Source organism: Neolamprologus multifasciatus, chromosome 19 (genome assembly GCF_963576455.1).
Source record: "Neolamprologus multifasciatus chromosome 19, fNeoMul1.2, whole genome shotgun sequence".
Lineage (NCBI taxonomy): Eukaryota > Metazoa > Chordata > Actinopteri > Cichliformes > Cichlidae > Neolamprologus > Neolamprologus multifasciatus.
Window position 1 is genome coordinate 1,670,768 of NC_140457.1, and position 20,649 is coordinate 1,691,416.

Sequence of the window (20,649 nt, forward strand, 5' to 3'; positions counted from 1 at the left end):
CAAAGGTAATTATGCATATTCAGTCTGCCTGCTTCTTAAACATCAAACATTATTGCACGATGGTTAAATTTATTAAGTTTCTTTCACTTAAATTAAACTTTGTCTATATTACAAACTGCAAACATTTCGTTCTATTCATAGTTTTCTAAACAGGGAAAAATGAAAAATGCCTTGAGTGCATCACTGAGTGGATATTTAATCATAAAACAACCAAAGTGAGCCCTGCAGGGCGAAGACGAACCGCAAAGTTAGTGTTTACAGGAGATCACTCTGTTTTTTAAAGATAATGCTAATCTGAGGGCAAGCTTGCCCACTGCCACATTTAATGAGATAAAACAGATAAAAACAGAATTAAATGCTAAAAAAAAATCACTCTTTTTTTTCCTTTTCAAATTAAATACACAGATATGAGCTGGAGTGTAACAAATTGGGGGCTCGTCCGGGCTCCGTTTTTTCGAGGATGAACGATGGCTGACGACAGGTGTTCACAAACTCTCTGCAGTGTGTGGCTGTGCTTGTTTTGCTCGTCTGTTATCCTGGGTGTGGGTCTCATGGTCTATGATCGCTGCAGTTTCAGGGGTATGAGTCTGGCTTGGTATATGAGAGCTCCTGAGTCCTGGATGTGTTCAGAGTGCAGCAGTCTTTGGGAGTTACCTACACCTGACAGGTTTGGGGTAAAGGTCATCTGTGGTTGGCTCATTTTGCTCTGCTGGCTGCTGTTTTCATCTTGATATTTAGAAACAATGTATCCAAAAACTCTGGCGTCACTCTTTGTTTCATGTTGTTGCTTATGGTTCATAACACATTAGGTCACAGTAAAAAAAACAAAGCAGGAACAAAAGAAAACTGACTATCAAAGTAAAACAGGTCATGAGCAAATGACCAATAGTGAAAATGAAACATAAAAATCAAATCCTAACCATGAAGGAGATGATTCAGGAGGAACACGGATGGACATGATATAAAGACAGAGGTGAAGGAAAACAGGGAAACACCGAGGAGACAGAATCAGAATCAGCGACACGATTGTAAAAGTGAAACTCAAATTAGAAACACATGCTTTACTGTAGTCTGAGTGCACTGTGGGCATCTTCAGAATCGCAGTGCTAGCTGCAGATGCTGCTCTCCACCCACTCTGATGGCGGTGCAGGAGTGTCGTAGCGTGAGCAGTTCACAGTCGAGCGCTGCGTACCCAAAAGCCAACCTAAACGTCACGAGCGTCGACCTCTTCGCGTTTTACCTTACATACAAATGAGTTTGTGTAAAAACTGAGATGTTTAAACCCCCTCGAATAGATGAGAAGGCACTGAATTATGAATTGTAAAACTTTTACGTGAACTCCTCGCATGTGCATGCATGCATGCGTGTGTGTGTGTGTATGCAAATGAGGGCTGGTGCTCTTTTCCGCCCACCAGGAAAAGCAATCTGCGGCGTCGCAGGCGGGTGAAGTGCTCCAATGTTCTATTTAAAAGCAAGGGTCACTTTTCTCATCTCCGCTGCAAATTAGAGACGTGACTCCTTCTCTCTCCCGTCCTCCCGTTGTAATTGTGCGCAGAGGCACATGGCTCCAACAGGTAATTCGCACAAACAAAAAGCAACCTTTTGTGTTGTGCTAGTGCACCAAAACAATATTACTTAACCTTCCGACGCAGGGTAATCAAATAAAGGCGAGGCTCCGCGTGGAGGCACAAGTGGTGATCATATCTCGCTCACCTCTATTAAACCAAGACTCATCTCACCAAAGCAGTGTTAATGTTCACTCATCTCTGCGGGGTTCCAGTTGTGTACGTGTAATCAGGGCGTAATGTTGAGCGCTATTTCTAATTTTAAATGTAATCTAATATTCGCTGCTATCGGAGGGTCGTTAAGGAGTCAGATTCTTAGACTTATAAAAGCATCCAATCTTCTAAATGTATACTTCACATTTCTGCCATTCAGCACGGCTACAGAGGAAGGTCTCTGCACCCCCCGTGCTGACAGACTGGAGGCTGAGGCAGTCTGTTATCAGGACTTACCAGGTGAAGGCGGCTGGATCTTGACCTGCTTCCTGTTGTCCCCTCCAGCCATGCTGCCGCTACTGCTGCTGTTGTCCGCTGGCGGGTCTTCTCCCCTCTCCATCTTGCACTCGTAGGCAAACAGATACTGGATGTACTGCTTCTTCAGCGAGCTGGCGGTGCTGCTGGATGTACCCACGTTCAGGGTGCTGGACAGCTCACGCCACTTCTTGTTCTTGTTTACCTGAGTCAGAGAACAACACGATGTTAGGAAGCGAAATGATTGGCACAGATCGTAACAACTGAGATAATTTCTCGGCGCCATCCTGGTAGTATCGGCTGCACACACTCCCGGTCAAGCATCACATCCTGCTAATCTAATCAGAATAATCAACCCCGCGGCTCAGCGCTCCGTGTTTGCAGGAGTCGCAGGTCACTTGCAGATAATTTTCACGTTGTACGTTTTAATGTAAAAGCGGAAAAATGCACTGTGTTACACAAGAGAAGAGTATGTGGGCCTGACCTGACCACTAGGGGTGGGGAAAAAATGGATACTGTGTAGCATCGTGTAATGTTGTTTGCTAATAATGTATCGATACAGGGACAGCAGAAATCGATACTTTGTTACAAAAAAGGTTTTTGTGCTCTGACTTCAGAGCATGTTGATCCTTTTTCTGAGCAAGAATCCTGACATTCCTTCACTGTCCAAATGTGTTTAACTTGTTTTGGCAGCAATAAACATGACAGTTTACTTATTTTAATTTAAGACATGTTTTATTTTAATTAAGTTTAAAACTTTTTTATTTAATGTAAAATTATATTTTGTTTTAATTTACTTTCTAATTCTTCAGTTGCTGAAGGGGCTGCATAGTTTTCATAAACTGCATAGTTCAGAATAGCTATAATTGTACCAGATGGTTGATTCAGTTAAGTTGGACTAGACTGTAATACAAACCGTTCAGTTTGTCAACAATCAAACTGAAATGAGAGAAAGACTGAGTGTGAGACTTTGATATTAGAGAAAATGAATATTGATAAAGTTTACCTTTATGTACAGAATCTGAATATCGCAAAATATTTTAAAAATTGCAATAATATCGTATCGTGTGTTAAGCATTGTGATAATATTGTATCGTGGGATGTGTGGTGATTCCCACCTCTAGTGACCACACAGCCTGTTTTTCATGGTGTAGAAAGATTCGCTCAACTAATCTGAGAGAAGCAGAAGGACCTGATTTTAGCTGAGAATTAAACAAACTGAAAGTCAGCAAGAAACTGAGGAATGCAAAGGTGATGGGTTAAGGTCAAAAGGGCAAAAATATTACTGGTTTCCATAAGACTGTCTGACAGGTTTTAGGTGTAAAACAACTACAGATTTGCATCTTTGTACACATAAAGAAAAAAAAAACATGTTAAATTTTATGTTTCTCCAAAGTAACGAAACATTTTTCCTAATTTTGTGTTGTTGAACGTCTGCAGAGAATCTGCCTCTCAGGTCCACCAAAGAGCAGAAAATGCCGGCCGCTGTGTAACATGAGTAGGGATGGGTACCGGTATCCGGTGCCATGATGCCATGATGACATAAACGGTAGTAACCAGACTGAAAAGCAGCGCACATTTCGGTGCTTTTTTTCGGTGCTTTTTTTTCCTGAGCTGTGATACACTTTAGATTCTAGCCAATCATTTTACGTTTCCGAGGATAGTAGGCGGGCCCAGGTACGTACGTTCTTTTAGAGCAGAGCTACAGATTAAAAATGCCCAAGGCGAAGCGGTCAAAGTCTGGCTGTACTTCACAGCAAAAGATGCAAACTCAGCAGCTGCAACAAGTGCTTTAAGCTGATACTGTGATACTGTCAAAGGAGGTAACACCTCAAATCTGATGAAACACCTGGCGACGCATAGCGTTTTTTAAAAGCTGAGAAATGCGCCGTATTTGATAGCTTGCTGCGAGACCTCACACCGAGCACATCTACTGCGGGTGTGGTGCCTGTTATCGACCCGGAGTTAGCAACATCCCCCAAAAACCCGAAGAGGAGAGTCCTGGCCCCTAGCCCTGCCAGTGTAGCAGAAATGATGAGGATGATGATGCAGCAGCAGCCGTTCTTCTCTGCGTGAGTAGCTTAATGTTGTTCGTGTGTAATTTACGTTGAGTAGGCTAACCACGTTATTACATTAATGCATGTAAGGTGAACTAGCAAACACCATCATAGCTACATGCAGCTGTCTTCTTGTTTGATGGCAGATACTCCCTTCACCCTGGCCAAAAAGGCTAAAATGACCAAAGAAAAAGTGGAAAACAGTTAAACATGAGAGGTTTTTGGACAAAGTTTGTGTTTTTTCCATTGTTTAAGCTGCTTCCAGCCAAGAGTGATACCATATATGCCCCATAGCTGCAGAAAAGGCTAACATTGTTATCTTTTTACAAAAAAACAGCTGAACATGAGAGGTTTTTGGACCAATTTTGTGTTCTTCATTCTTAAGCACCGGTTTGAGCACCGTTTAAGCACCGGCACCGTTTCAAAAGTACCGGTTTGGTACCGGTATCGGATAAAACCTAAACGATACCCATCCCTAAACACGAGTATCCGTCAGGTGTCCGTATACTTTTGCTTCCAGTTTTCCGTCTTTCTGCCTAACCTGACTTTGCCGGTATATTAATTTCACATTTTTATCACATGAGGAACGACATGCTTGGAGCTGGTTTCAGGACGTAGGCAGCTTTCTCCGAGGTTAATTTGATGCATCTCATTCTCCTGAGAACATTTCTCAACATTTACAAGCTCGCCATATGCCGTGGAGATTTATGAAGAATACTAAGCAGCCAAAGAGCGAGCGGAGCGAAATGATTTGGCTGCGTGAGAATACGAGCTCCTCCACATTCAAGTCTGTGTCTAACGCTTCCTGCGCCTTACCATGGCGAGGCCTCCTATTTCCCGAACCGCCATGTAGAGCTTCCACAGGTCCAGCGGCTTCTTGCCCACAGTGGGAAGCTGACTCACAGGTGTGCCCCGCTCCTCCATGAAGTTCAGGTATCGCTCCACCCAGCCTCGCCTCTCCGGCTCTCCACCGAGCTCGTACAGCCGTGCGATTCGGTCGCCGCTGAACGGAGAGGCGTTAGGGTTGGCTTTCTGCAGATGCACATAAGCAGAGGAGAAAAATACCTGATTAAACTCTGAATCTGAGACATTTTATTTGAATACAAGATGTATAAAAGCACTAAGTCAGGTTGTTTTCTGCCCTCTCATGCAGATGCATAACGTAAATAAAGACGCGCTAATCAGGAAAACTCAGAGTCAGTGTATATGTGATATACAGTACATGCTCTGTTCTGCAGGATATTGTTCTTTTCCACAGTAAGCCACTCTTCCCACGGGCATCATTAAAAATTCATTCCTTATTTACACATTCTGAGTCGGCTGCTGGTTGAATGACCAAGTAAAAATAAATACGTCTCTAAAGCATTTGGTTTAGCGTGTGCAGCCGCAGTTCCTGCACAGACCGGTGGAGTTAATCGCACCAAACTTTAATCCTGCTTCAGGAGGATGTCTGTGCGCTAACAAGCAGGTTTCCAGTGACTACACGGAAACACGCTTTTTGTGCATAAATGCATCCATGCAGGATGGCGTCTGGTTCTTACGGGGCTGGAGGGAGTCTTGAGAGGCCAGGGGGGGCTGCTGATGCTGTCGCTGTCATCTCCGTGGTAGGAGGAGAGGCTGGCGGGGCTGGGTGAGAGGGGTGAGGGTACGGGTAGGGCGCCGCCCGGAGTGGGTGGCTGGGACACGCACTGCTGGGAGCCGCCGCTGCTGTTATTGTTGACGTAAACGTCCGGGAGCTGTTAAAGAGAGAGCAGCGGGATTACTGCTCAGCGCTGCACAGAAACATCTGATTGGCTGGATGCAGGATAACAGTCACTGTGGAAGGCAACTCAAAACCGTCAGCTATCACCTGACCATGCTTTAGCTTTATTATAACTGATCCTCATTCCTCAGTGGAGCGCACACACTGACTCAGAGGTCAGATGATAGCCGCTGGGTTTCTGGACTGTGGATACAAAAACTACTCAAGGATATTTATGAAATAGGAGCTCATTAGTACAACAGGTGCACTGGTACATTAGTACAACAGAAGACCTTTACAACATCAGAGAATTTGATTTTGAGTGTTTTCCTGACTTTATGAGTGTCGCTGCTCGGACAAAAGCATTGGTCAGACCTCCCCATCTTTGAATTCAGCTGTTTGCAGACGTCAATCAAGCACAGAGCCATTCAGCCTTTACAAACTGAAAAAGAACAGGTCGATCTCACCGGATGAATCAGAGCGTGGTGCTGTAACAGGATGCAACCAGTCTGCATCCCCCCGAGTTTGTTTCATATCCTGAAGCCAGATCGGCCAAACTGATCCTGACGAATAACGAAATATTCGTCTGTGACAGCACCGAGCACGCCGTTTAAAGACACCCGAGCTTCCAACGGCATTAGGGATTGGTTGCTTTTAATTCAATTCAATTCAGTTTTATTTATATAGCGCCAAATCACAACAAAAGTCGCCTTCATAGATACAGAGAAAAGCCCAACAATCATATGACCCCCTATGAGCAGCACTTTGGCGACAGTGGGAAGGAAAAACTCCCTTTTAACAGGAAGAAACCTCCAGCAGAACCAGGCTCAGGGAGGGGCGGGGCCATCTGCTGTGATTGGTTGGGGTGAGAGAAGGAAGACAGGATAAAGACATGCTGTGGAAGAGAGACAGAGATTAATAACAGATATGATTCAATGCAGAGAGGTCTGTTAACACATAGAGAGTGAGAAAGGTGACTGGAAAGGAAAAATTTAATGAAAAATATTATTGGAATTTCCAGGAATAGTTCCTCTGGAATTCCAAAAACAGGACTGAGGTTACAGCAGGACCACAGAAACGGAAATATGTCACAAAAACGAGCTGAAAGAAATTCTTCTCATTGCGAGAGCCGAGCTGCAAACAAACAGTTTACACCAGCCTGCAAAACCTCACACAGCCAAGCTGGACCTCTGCTGCTTCACTGCAACCACAAGCCTGTGCAGTGTGTGGCAGAACAGCAAGGCTTCATGCATGGATAAGACGTCTGCATGTAATGAATTTAACATGCATTTAGTCTCCCTGGTTTAACTGTGTGTCTGTGAGTGTGAGAGTGTGTAAAAGAGGGAACAACAGCTTGACAAGTGCTTCTGGACTGTGTGCAGAACGCTCATGTCAGCAAAACCTTATCTTTCTCCCTCCTCTTCCCTCTCTTGGCAGACAGATCATCTCTTTCGGGAGCACCGGGGGTCTTTCTGCTCTGACTGCCTTAAATAATTCAGAAGACCTACTACCATAATCAGCAAAAGAAAAGACAGATTTTTGAGGGAAAAGATGTGCAGTGGATGTGATGGAGGCAGCGTGCGTGTGCGTGACTCGGAGGAACGTTGTTAAGCAAAAACAAGAGGAGGGGGTAGGAAAGAGCAAAGAGCAGAGTTCTGTTGTTGCTGAGCCGCTATTGTCGGGCAAAATGAGAAGTCAGCAGTGTGTGTGTGACACAGACGGAGAGGGCTAGTTAGAGTGTGTGTTTTCCATCGTGCATGCTGTGTGTGTCGGCGCTGTGTTTGCTTGCGTGGATGTACATGTGTGCAGATGCCAAGCCCCCTCTGTCTGTGCAAAACATCAGCAAGAAGAGAGTGCTGGGGGCAAAAACAAAGCGAGGAAAACATTAGGAACGGTAAATGTTAAACAAATCATTAAATATGGTGAGAAAACAACAGCGAGACGGCAGCATCCGCTCATCAGGACTGGTCTGCTTCGTTAGCGGGGGAACATTAAGAAGAACATTTACAAACGAAAGAGAGGGGAGAGGAAGTGGGAGATGGTCAAGGAGTTACCTTTGGTTTGTGGGGCTCGCTGGCGGGGCCGCCGTCATCTTTCACCTCCGTTTTCGGTTTGGCATCTGGGCTCATTATGCCGTCTCCTGACATTCCCGTGGATCCTTCAACAGCAACGAGCAAACGTTGACTCGAAGCAGTTGCACCAAACTTCTCACAAACATCAAATATGCTCTGAATTTGCACATTTTTTAAGTTTTTCCACGACGGAGCAGAATAAAGAGTAAAGAGAGATTTCAGGCATGTTTGTGTATTCTGCTACATTCAATTGGGTTAAACTCCTTAAATGAATGGTGCCTTCACCGCGTGGACTGAAAGCTGCTGCACAATGCTCTGTATAATGTCACAGTCACAGTCAGACAATGGAAAATGCTTTAATGTCTTTCTGCTGCTGAGCTTCTTTGCTTTTGTGCTCTCAAGGCCTCCCTAAAGCCTGTCCGCCCATTCATCCTGAATGGGAGACAGCCGTATAAAAAGACTGTTTCTTAAGGATGACGCAGAAAGAGAATAAGATAAGAATCCGCTAAAAGCAACTTGGAAGAAGTCATTCATGTTCTCACATATTCAAAGTGCGGAGAGAACGTAAAGGTTAGCGTTGACGAGATGTTGGCTGACAACACGCGTTTCTGTTTTCTAAGATGTTTGTGTGCCTTCATTAGGTTTGTAAGTGAAGAAGAGTTGAGCTCCTTAAGACTACTTTTCAAAGTGCGAGCTGCATATTTCTTATTAGCAGAAAGGAGAGGTCCTTGGGTGCAAGGCTCCCCTCTGTGTGCGCTGTGCCGCGGCGGGCAAACCGAAGGCTTTTTACGCGCCCAGGGGCAAACCAGATGAGTTTTGAGGAACCTTGGCGCTTTAATTTGGCTCAAGTTTTACAAATGTCACGCGTTCTGATGTATGGCTTTAAATAAGAGCTTCATTTTGGAAAATCTGCAGCAATGCAGCCGGGCGGGAAAGAAAAACCGATGCACTGCGTTACGCTCTCCTTGCTGAAGGGCCGGCTCTTCAGAAGAGCGTCATAACGCAACTCTTTAGTCTTTGACTCGGTCACGTGACCTACGCTGTGTCTCTGAGTAGGTGCACTGATAGAAACATCACTTCGATGCTGCCATAAAGGTTCGACATTATTGTATCAACATGTTTTCTGCAGATTCAAGACGATTCAGATTAGATCAGCTGTAACTAAGTATCAACTTTATTTAAGCTAAAGTAAAGCTAGCTGGGAGGGAACAAGGAGCGATCCCAACCCTTGGATATGTGTTGAAGGCGGCCTGCAGGCGGGGGCACACGTGTGGATACAAAAGGCTCATTTTACATGTTTTGGGCAAAAACAGCAAAACACAGAAGCTCTGGAAGCGCTACGAGAGCCATGTGAGGATTTCAAAGTTTCATGCTGCAGAAACACAACTGCATGCAAATAATGCAAAGATTTAAAACTGCAGCTCAGCTGCGTTCTGTCCTAAATGTCCTGCAGGGGACGGCAATGTTTGTGGGCCTTTGTTTACGAGCTTTTTCCTCTACAACACGCTGGCATTAGTGAAATACCTGAAGGAGGCATGTTGTAGCCCGGACCTTGTGCGTTGCCTGTGGCCGCGGCGTTGCTGCCCGCCACCTGACTGTAGGGGACAGCGCTGGCTTGGCTCATGCCGGGGCCTTGATAGTTGCTCTGCCTACAATAGAAAGAAAAAATTGGCAGATTTAGTCGGGATGACTCCAGCTGGATTCACGATGTGGAGAAATAAGCGAGTAACAGTGAAAGCTGCAGAGGAACAGAAGTCACATAATCATACAGGGATGATATTTGGCAGCCTGTCACTGCTGCGCTGCTTTATTGTTGCAGGGAAAACTGAGCTGCATGTATATCTGAGAGTCGCGATAAAAAGCAAAGAGCGCAACAGATCCCTGATCAAACACGCCGCTCCTCCAAAAGATTGAAGATGAGCACCGAACATCAGAAAAAGAAAAGCTCTTCTATCCCCCATCTCCTCCACAGCCTCCCTCCCTCCCTCTCTTCCTTCCTCTCCATCACACAAGTCATAATTTAACTAATTAAGGTGTGCTTTTGGAGAGGATCATGTTATTTGTTGCCATAGTGACGGCAAAAATCAATGCCGCTCAGCCTCCCCCGTCTCTCTCGGGCGCTCATCACATGGTGTCGCGAGTGACATCAGAGGGGCTTATCTGCAACCTGCTGAACACCAGCCATCCATGTGCGTTTGATTGAAGGCGGCGTCTATCGTTGCACGCCAGGCCGGTGACACAGAGGCTGAAAGGGAACACCGTGTTTGGAACAATTTGCTCTATCTCCTGCTGACTCGAGATTATCTCCCGGACAACCGTACGAAGAGGGAGAAAAGGGACGTGAGGTGAGGAGAGGCCTCAAACACGGGAGGAAGCGAGGTGAGCAGAGGAGGGAAGGAAGGAAGGAAGGAAAACATAAAGAAGGAAAAATGTTTGTGCGGATTTCTGTCACTCAATCCCCCCGAACTGGCATCGCTCTCTCTTCCACACAGACACATAATGTAATACCTCGTGTTGGAAGCGATACACATTGCCTGAGAGGAGGGATTGGCTTGGTAAACCTCCCCATAATCTCATCTCACAGATGTAATTAGTCATAGAGCACGGCTGATGATACATATGTAATCCCTCTATGGGGGCTGAGGTGCACAGGGGAGCTCCGTGGCAAAGAAACAAGCACACCAAATCCACGCTTATCTGGCCCCATTTCCCTATAATGGGGTGGGGCGGCGGCGGCGGGGGCATAGACTCCTTCGTTCGCTGCCTACGTGTTCCCTAAAAAGCTCCGCGTGAGTCAAGTCACAGAAATAAATGTACCTTTTGATCGCTGCACCTTCTCAAGCAAAAATGTATTCTGCATGCAAACTCCCACGAAGCAGAGCGACGACGAGAAACGAGTCTAAACGCGCCAAAAGCCTCCGAACCTCGTTTATCCGCGTACTGTAAAAACGCCCCTCGCCAGAACTTAAGCTGAACGGTGAAAAATCCAAATCAACTAAACAACAACAACAGTGGTTGGTGGTTTTCGACTGTGGCGCTCTCCCATTATGACTAATTCATGTCATAAAAAAGCCCATTAGAAAGCACTTGATGGAGGCACCGCACAGCGTTTAATCACACTTAATATATGCATGTGCCGCCATCGGGGGTTGGGGGGTGGGGGCAAGCACGGCGCATTCATCTTGCTCTTGGGCACCTTTGTGCCGGGTGGAAAAAAAGCATCCTGTTGCCGCAGAGAGAGGAGAGGGGGAAGAAAGGAGGGATGGAGAGGAAGGAGGGAGGAAAGGAGGCAGGAGGGAATTAGGGAAGAAGAAGCCAGAGTGTGTGTGTGTGTGTGTGTGTGGGGGGGGGGGGGGGGGGGGGGGGGGGGGGGGGTCCCCGGTGGACCGATGGGGGGCGTATTTTCAGCTCAGGGCCCCAGAGCTGGAGGTAATCGCTGTTCCATGAGACTAAACTGAGGGAGCGCACACACGGAAACATCCATCCTAGCGCCATCAGTCCACTGCACTCGCAGTTTGTTGTCGAGGAGTGGCCTGAGGAGAAAGTGCAACAGTGAGGGGGAAGTATGAGTTTACTCGCCGAGTGGCGGCTAAGTTGGAGCGCTCTCGTGCTGAAAGGGAAACACGTGAAAATGCAGATTTTTCACTCGAGCTTTTGTTTGGGTTTAAAAAATGACTCCTGTCACTTTAAGAGCGGCAAGAATCGTATTGATGCTCCACCATCACTGTCCTTCACTAACCCCGTTTATTCCCTAATTACACACACACACAAACACACACACGTACACAAACACACACAAACACACACACACGCGCGCGCAGAGCTCTCGTCTATTCAGTCCACATGTGTGAAGGGCATCGGAGAAGGCCACTTTCACACCACGGGTTAGCGTGTGTGCCGAAGTGTGTTTGAGCGTGTCCTTGTGTTCGGGTGGGTGCCGTTGCCAAGGGGATGCCATGGTTACGAGGTGCCAGCCAACCAGCTGACGGTGTCTCTCTGGAAGTGGCGGCGCCTTTGTCCTTCATTTGCAGCGACAGGCCGCGCTGACGCCGTCTCGGCTCGGCTAACCGGACGAGACAGCGGCGGCCGGACTGCGGGACCGTGCGACGGCTGAGCGGCCCTCTCCATTGATCCCTGAGCTCGCTGCGTGTGCAGGAGGAGGCGAGAGAAAAGCCGGAGAGGCTGCTGGATGGAAGGATGGAGTGGATCGACTGGAGGCTATGAATTATATATGGACCAATCTGTTGTCAGGGCAGCTCGGGCTCATTGCTCCTCCAACTCCTGACTCAACCCCCCCCCACACACACACACTCGCAGGGTAAACCAGAATAAACCCCCAACAAAAAATAAAAGGACAGCTTTTAACATATTAAATCCAGAAACAGCTCCTCTCCCGTCTCCCGCCCCTCCTTCCCAAACATCAAACGGCTCAGGATGGATGGATGGAGGAGAAGCCATTTATTTTACCCATCTAATGAAAGCAGAGCGCTCCGCAGCGCTGCCAAGACTGCGAGCGACAAAGCGCCACAGGCAGCATCCCCCGTTCTTGACATTCAAGCGCTGCTCTTATTTATTTAGCAAATTTACTTACTAAGGAGGTCAGAAATGAATTATTTGGCGAGGATTTGCCTGGGAGCACTCTCCTCTCTTCTCTTCTTCCCTCTTCCAACATTTTTCTCCCTTCAATTTCCTTTTTATTTACGGCTTCTCTTTTTTCCCGAGCTTTGCTCTTCTTCTGCTAAGTGCTTATTTTTCCGACAGTTCGCCGTTCCTATAGCTCCGGGAACTTTTTGTAGAGTGTCGCCGGCAGCGTTGGAAAGTCATTTGAAAACCCAATTCTGTCCTCAGAAGCTGCTGCCAAGAAAAGCTTATACCTTTTAATACTTTGTGTTTGCCTCTTTTCCAAAAGCGAAAAATCCCTAACATCAACCCCCCCCCCCACCAAAAAAATAAGTGTACTGGTGCATTTTTCCAAACACGCTCCGACCTCACTCGCCTTATTTGAACGTAAACTTTTCACCTCAGCGTTTTCCATGAGACCCACTGAGCTGCATCGTCACCAAACTTTATCAAAGGTTCAACAGGTTCAACCCACAAAGGTGCAACATTTGTTTCTGATTCGTGGCTCGGGGGGGGGGAAACGCTCCCTATTGAACACTTTGCAAAGATTTAATCGCAGCTCCGACCTGCAGCCTCGCGCGGCCCTCCTCTCTAAAATTCTGTCGGTTGGTGTAATGAAGAGAGTGCGTGAGCCAGCAGAGGACGAAGATGAGGCATGAGAGGCAGAAATGTGGAGGATTATTAGTGGAGATGTAGTGAAGGCATGTGTTAAAGGAAGCAGAGACCAGGCAGTGATCTCACTGCTCGACTAGCCCCTGATTTGGAAGGTTGGGCGACTGTGGCAGTCCCGGTTAATGCATCAAAGAGCAAAACTAGACACGCGGTACGACTAACAACTTGTTTCTCAGACAGAGAAGAACCGGGTTTGACAATGTTTCACGATGTTGCACTGAGCTCTGGAGCGCAAACGGGGTGCTGGAGCCTTTAACTGCAGGTTTTTCGGAGGCCAATTTTCTCCTGATCTCCCTCAGATGTTCTAAAGTGGGATCTGAGGAAGAAAAACATAACAAGGCTGAGCTGGAGACAGCGGAGAAGAAAAAGCAAATTGGGAGGAAGAAAGACTGAGCGAGATAAAACAGTCTGGGTAGGAGAACAGAGCTGCACGGAGACAAAGAGGGCGATACAGTTGGTAAAAAAGAGCGAAACAGGTGGGAGGAGAGGGAAGAGGAGCAGACGAGGAGGGATGAAAGGATCGGAATGATCGACAGCAGACGAGAACAACAGCGAAGGTGAGACAGGCGGCAGGCGCTCTGCAAAAATGTCCATCACGACAAAACATTCTGGCACATTTTAGTCTGAAATAAGTCAAAAACACACTTCTGCCAGCAGAGGAGACTAATTTACGTTTTTATCCGAACAACTCGGAATTCTAAATAAAGAAGGCGGCAGATTATTCACATTGTGAACACCGATCTGCTTTGCAAACCAATCGTCTCATTTGTTGGCACATTTCTCTTTTTTAACACGAGCTAGTTCATAAAAGTCTTTTGTTGTTCTAAGCATCCGGCGTCTGCTCCATTATTTTCTCCAGCGCCGTGGAAGTGAAGCCGCGGTTTAAACAAACGCTAACGACTGGCGAGCCGGCGCGCATTTCAAAGAGCAGAATCAAAAGGAGACGGCTGTCACTGCGCCGGACTCTCTGCTTCCGGCGTGATCTTTGCAGTGCGGCGAGAGAAGGAGAAACACACGTTAACGACGGCTTAATGGCGGAGATGGAGATGAAACGGCGAACAGAGGAGCCCGCGGATACTTGCACAGCTGACAATAAATCAAAATAGGTTGAGACGCAGATGAAGACGTGAACAGACTTTACAGGCAGATTTGTAAACACGCCGAGAGAGAGCGAGAGAGCGAGAGAGGCCCGCCGCAGCCGGCAACACCTCGCTGCTGTCTGAGGGGAGACTGACAGGCCGTCTGATTGGTCCCAGCAGTGGGGATCATGTCGTGCCACTTCTTATTGACAACTCAGCCATCTCTGAACGGCTCGAGTAGCATTTGCATTGCTGCAAGTGTGTGTGTGTGTGTGTGTGTGTGTGTGTGGACAGCATTGGGCCTCCCGGATGCACGCAATTAATCACCCCCCCCTGTCAGACTCCTCCCCTCCCCTGCCTTCCCCCCACGATGCTGTTACAGTGCACGCAGCCCCGAGTATCTCAGTGTGTGTGTGTGTGTGTGTGATAGTGGGGCGCTCACTTGTTGTTGCCATTAGAGTGACTAAGAGACGCCTGTGATACTGATGACTACAGTGATGATGATGAAGGTGATGATAGCGATTACAATGGTAATGATGATGACTCCTCTTGTTTTGCTGTCAGACGCAGCGCCGAGAAAAGCCACCGTGGTCGTTTTAGCGCGGCTCGGTCACATGACACGCCGCCATCCACACACAAACTGATTTAAAGGCACAAGCGTGGTGATGGGCGTGGACCTACCTATGTTGATGCGAATGGATGCATGGAGGATGAGGTCGGGGTGGGGGTGAAGGCGGTGGACAGGTGGAGGAATGGTGGGGTGTGGGCCAGCGGGTGGAGGTGGGCTGCGTCTGGGCTGGGGGCCTCGCGTGCAGAGGCGTCCTGCAGACCGCCGACAGAAAAGAGAAATGTTGAACACTGGCGAACGCTAATCTGAGCGCCGCCGAGGCTGCTCCCATGATGCATTTGTTAGGAAAAGCGCACCCAGAATGGCGCGGCTGCAGAAAGCCATCTTTCCTCTCAGAAGAGCGATGTTTTCACAAGTTCCCCCGGCAGGGTTCAGCGAAAGTTTACTGCCCACACAATCCCACAACAACCCCTCTGCCTCCAACGCTGCGAGCGCTCGTGCAGTCACAGCTCCCGCCCCGATGGAAAATAATACCCTGAACTCACACGCCGTTAGAGCTTCAAAGAGCCGTGCATGTGCGCTAAGGTGCTCGGTGTCACCGCGCTCTCTGGTGTTTTTACAGTCGGTTTGCATTTTTCTTCTCTTATGTTTCTGCTCTCGCGCCAATATATCTCTTTTTGCAAGAAAACGGCACTCGGTGCACAGAGCCAGATATCAAAATGTCAGGTGCTTTATGAGATGTGTGAAAATAGGGACAGTTGCACGAGTGGAGCCCCTGAGAACAACTCTTGCCTGCACGTCTGAAAAGAGTCTCAGAGAAAAAGAAAGTGGCTCAGGAAGCCTCTGCGGGGCTTTTCAGCACACAGACGCCCGGCAGATCGATGCCTCTCGTTAGACGCTAACGCACGGCAGAGAAGCTCGCCGGCCCAGGATTGTAGCGTACAGTAACCATACGGCACAAGTCGCACTAAAATACATTTTTCACCATCAGGACCACTTACAGCTACAGCTGGGATACGTTAGCTCGCATGCACATGCAGCATATGCACCACTAATGTGCTGAGTTTGCAGCCGCGCTCTTACCTGTTGTGCACCGAGTTGGCAGATCCCGGCACGGCAGCCGCCGCTGCCTCCTGGGTCTTGCGGTTAGAGCTACCCAAAGAAGGGGGACCCATCCCGGGCCCAGCTGGCTGGGGTACGCTGGGAGAAGTGGGACCCATGGCCGGGTACGCCCTGTTCTGGCTGCCTGGGCCGTGGCCGCGTCCTCCGGGCACGGGCTGGCCGGGCCCCTGGCCGTGCATGGGGCTGGTAGCGTTCATGCCCAGGCTGTTGGTTACGCCGGGGCCGGGGCCGCTGTAGCCGGTGCTGGCTGTGCCGCTGTAGTTGGAGGGCCGTGGGTAGTTGCCTGGAAGAAGACGACACGTGAATCAGCCAACAAAAGCTCATTAAGATCACAGAAAATCAGAAGCTACACAGACGGAGTCCCTGAAACGTAAACGTGGCTGTCGCTTCAGACGTCCTCCTAAATTCCACGATTTGGTTATGAGAACGGCACAAAATCGCTTCAGTGACAAACCGGAGCTGCAGATGGGTCGTATCAATCACCTGGTTTGAGACAAATGGAGTGTGCGTGTCAGCTGGTGCTCGTATACCCACCACAGTGACACATGCAGCAATTTCATCCATCAAGAAAATAATGCCGCGACAGCCGCGGAGCGTAAAGAGCGGGATTACGCCGTGATTCACGGCCGCCGCCATCCTGCGCGTATGCGAGGAGACCCACTCTGAGGTGTGGCCCGGTGAGCTGTGTGGCCCTGGGAACAATTGGCGAGCTTAAGGCTGACTTTGTGAAACACTTGAGAGGAGCTCTAATCTGCAGTAAATGCTTCTCGCTGCCCCGGAGTGCCACGACGCCACGACGCCAGGAGCTTTCCTAAGGCGCACTTAAACCCCTCCATTTTGGCTTTAAAAGCCTCGCTCGACTCCAGCCTCAATAACAGCTGAAAGACAACACGCGCGTGCAGCAGACACAGCAGCAGCCACCTATACGTGTGAGCGCCGTCCACACCCACGGCACGCAGCGCGCATAACAGCGTATTCCCTATTTGGGCACTGAGATTTTTCCACAGGGGACAAATCCCCCGCAAAATAGAAAAGTGGCATCTTCCATTGTGAAGGGGGCTATTTATTTTGATTTGATTAAGGGTGCTTTAGTTGGGCCTCGCTGCGTAATCCCCTGAGAATATGTCTGGAAAAGGGGATCAAGTCTCTTTAAAACCTGAAGGCTTTTCTGTGCGCTCCAACGAGGGGAAGTTAGATGACAATGTTCCACGGGGGGGGGCGATACTGAATATGGTAACGGCTTCACGGTGTCCTCGAGACACTTTCCACACGACATAAGACCGCTCGTCCAACAGAGAGCACGAGGGGGCGGAAAGAGAGGAAGACAGACAGACGGCGAGGGAGGGGGAACCGCTCCCACCCGCCAACCCCCGAGATAGGATTTATACTGAATCAAAATAAAAGTCTTTCCCATAAAAGTCAGCAACTCCGCCTGAATTTGTCCAGAAACTGTGATGAAATCTACTGTGGGAGATGGGAAAAGAGAAAGCGGATTATTTGTGGGGAGGCTCTGGTGAGTCGGTGAGCTGAGCGCAGCTGACACCTGTCAAGGGTTTTGGGGCTATAATAGGGAAGCGTTCAGGAAGAAAGGATGCCTGCTAACGAACACAGGAGGATATGTATGGTGCGCTCTGTGTGCGCGTGCATCTGCTTGATTGTGTGAATGCATGTGGAATACTTCGGAGAGCTTGCGAGCACTGAAACACGCATTTCCACGTTTCTTCCACTCATAATGAAGCGGAGACGCTGTGGAAAATCCTGGGAGGGGTGCTCTGCAGCCCGACTGCTCCGCTGGACGAGCAAGGCCCCGGTCAGCAACCTCTCTCAGCCCTCTCTGGACGGTCATGGCCGCCCGCCATCTATTCCAGGGGTTCGTTTATAGCAGCGGTCTCCAACCTTTTTTGCGCCACGGACCGGTTTATGCCCGACAATATTTTCATGGACCGGCCTTTAAGGCGTCAACACCAAACAACAAACCAAAAATAAGAAGATTTATTCCTAACACACGTGAAAAGACCCAGGAAAACAGAGTTAACGATCAAAACGATAACAAAATAACACTGAAAACAATTTAAAAACCCTGAAAACTAAACATTTCACACCTGAGCCTCAACTCTCGCGGCCCGGTACCGGTCCGAGGCCCGGGGGTTGGGGACCGCTGGTTTATAGCATCTGGACCTAAAACGAGGAAGCGTCTGGAATTTTCCATCTCAGCGTGTTCCCTCGCTGTCTTAGCATTTCTTCTTTCTGTGAGGTGCTAAGCTAAATCTGTTTTGAAAAACTGTGTCATTAAGTCGGCACGCCGCACTGAGGGAACTTATCAGTTTTGATGTAGTACCATTCAAAGTGATGTGGGCTCAGTCGCCTCGGCTGACAGCAGAAAGACAGAGTAACCGCGGGATGGGGTTAATGTAAAGCTTCCCTATGAGAGCCTTGCTCTGTCCTGACAAGAATGATTCACTTCCTGAAGGATTGGTGCCGAGCCAGAATGCTTCTTCAAGGACAGATAGCACGCTAACCCACTTTTTAAAATGACTGAGAGCTCAACCTCAAAATCCTACAGTAGGTGTTTTCATAAGAGCCATTCGGGCTTTCAATGACTTTGGAAGTGCTGTGAGATTACATTAAAAGGGGAAGATGGATTATTGCTGAGGTAAAATTTTGTCCAATTTGGAAAAAAAAGAAGCAATAATGACTCTCTGTGCTGATATGTTTAAAACGCTTCAGGGGGAAAAGAGAAAAACTTAATGTTAACTTCCAAATGCTTCCAGAAAAAAGCACTTCCTGTCAGGAAATTCATATAAAAATGTGCATGTTTTCTGACTCTGGTTTTATGCAGAGCAGTGTTAGCTGTCATTATGCACATGCATACGATGTTAGCATTAAAATGCATTCACAGACGTGGCTCTGCCTGTTACTCCTGCTGCTCTGGAAACTAACCAGCGGAAAGGAGGACGCCATTTCTTATTTGCACCTTCTCGTGTCCTTGTAGCTCAGTCTTGGTTTCTCGCCTGCTTCTCAGCACTTGTGCCTTTGGGGAGTCTTGGTGGTATTTATAGCGCGATAGAGGGGAGGAGAAGCGCTCGTGGTGCTTCGTTCACAATTACATGGAAATTCCCGGCACGGTCACGCATTTGTTGGACGCTATATCCTGCGCCGGGTTTAATCCCCGCAGTCCTGCGGGAGAGCTGGAGCGTGACCGAGCAGATTACCGTCGACTGCTTCCTCAGCAGGCCGGACCCGCCGACGCTAACGGCCGAGGCGGCCGCGCTGCCGTCTGCGGCGGCGCGAGGTGCGTCGGTGCCGCCTCTGGACCTGTGAACTCCATCAGTGAGGAGTGCGATGCAGATTACATGGCTACATGCTTGAGCTGCCAAGGACGGGAGCGTGGGCAGGATGTGCACATGTGGCTGAACACAAATAAAAAAATTCAATAGCATTTTTCCTCTTTTCCTTTCTGTGAATGTGGGAGTGGGCTGGGAGAGTGGGGCTTAGCTGGGTAGCGTGTCAAGTATAATCGAGCCGGTAATCATACTTTAGGAAGCAAGGACGTCTCTGTTTCCTCCTCGAATCGTTATGAATCTGCTTTCCTTAATAAAATAACTGTAAGTCTGTTTAAAGCTGTTTAATCAGCTTTAGCACCTCAAATGTTTGACATCAGACGGGTCAATACAGACGCAGATTCCTTCCTTCCTTCACACTGTTACACTGAGCTTTCATGCACAGCTTGGTGGGATGCATATATATATATATTTCTTTTTTTTGCAGCATCCCCTCTTGCCCGAGGCCCCCACATCTTCTACCAGCCACCTCAGCACCTTCCCCGGCAGGGTTTCTGAGCCTGAGCCGGGCTGGGGTGCGCCTTGGGGCTGCTGAGCTCCACATACTGTCAATTTCCTCCAAAAACATCCACTCGCTCCCTTAGGCATTGGCTTGAGTCATGGCTTTTTTCTTTCTTCTTCTTCTTCTTTTTTTTTTGGCTGAATTACTCTGTGGCTCCGGCAAGGCACCAAGGCTTAAAAGTCCTGTCTGAAGCACGGTCATTACCAGTGGAGTGCTTAACCCCTGGAGGGGGGTATGTGGTGGAGGGAACTATGCGATGGGTGGGAGAGAAAGCAGAGCTGAGACAGTCTCTGAATCTTTTTCCTGTAATAGCATAATATCCTCCTCCCCCGTGTGTGTGTGCTGCTCTGCACCGTGTCCAAGTGCAGGTCTTGGAAACAGCTGCTGAGGACATTTGAGTCTCGAGGAGAGCCCGATATCAGCTGAGATCAGGTAAACTTGGGATATAGCGGCCTTTCAAAGCAGCACGATAAACACGGAGCAGCTTAAATGTTTGGACCGCCTCACTGCAACAGCTCTAACACACAGTCGCAAACAGCAAACCTCTGGTTATTGTTATCTGATCAAAGATCGCTTGAAAAGCAGAGAAATATGTAAGTATTTGCAGAGAGGCCGTGTCCTCCGGCAGACTCATGTATCACATTAACTGTGTGCAGGATGGAGCTTATGCAGCTGATTACACGAGTCCAGCTACAGTCGTTTACCCGCGGATAACAAAAGCAGTCGTGTAGCCTTTAAAGTTACAGACACCAGACTGTTTTATGTGTTTTGCTGAGCTACAAACTGCTTTAGTGTGTGTGTGTGAGAAATGGCTAAAAGACAAAATGCTGTTACCCATTACA

The 20,649-nt window shown here is 48.3% G+C and overlaps 1 protein-coding gene across 9 annotated transcripts in view; it reads right to left on the reverse strand.

Moving 5' to 3' along the window:
• LOC146495656 (AT-rich interactive domain-containing protein 1B-like) overlaps positions 1 to 20,649 on the reverse strand; it is a 199,391-nt gene that overhangs the window by 12,052 nt on the left and 166,690 nt on the right. For 6 of the 9 annotated variants that reach the window (XM_085143727.1, XM_085143720.1, XM_085143722.1 and 3 more), the window contains 7 exons: positions 15,926 to 16,247; positions 14,956 to 15,096; positions 9,428 to 9,552; positions 7,886 to 7,989; positions 5,632 to 5,826; positions 4,907 to 5,122; positions 2,016 to 2,238 (listed from right to left, as the gene is read on the reverse strand). In XM_085143727.1, the coding sequence (XP_084999853.1) occupies positions 2,016 to 2,238; positions 4,907 to 5,122; positions 5,632 to 5,826; positions 7,886 to 7,989; positions 9,428 to 9,552; positions 14,956 to 15,096; positions 15,926 to 16,247 (1,326 nt within the window). The remainder of the gene's footprint in view (positions 1 to 2,015; positions 2,239 to 4,906; positions 5,123 to 5,631; positions 5,827 to 7,885; positions 7,990 to 9,427; positions 9,553 to 14,955; positions 15,097 to 15,925; positions 16,248 to 20,649) is intronic. The other 3 variants (XM_085143725.1, XM_085143723.1, XM_085143724.1) reach the window with 1 other exon arrangement.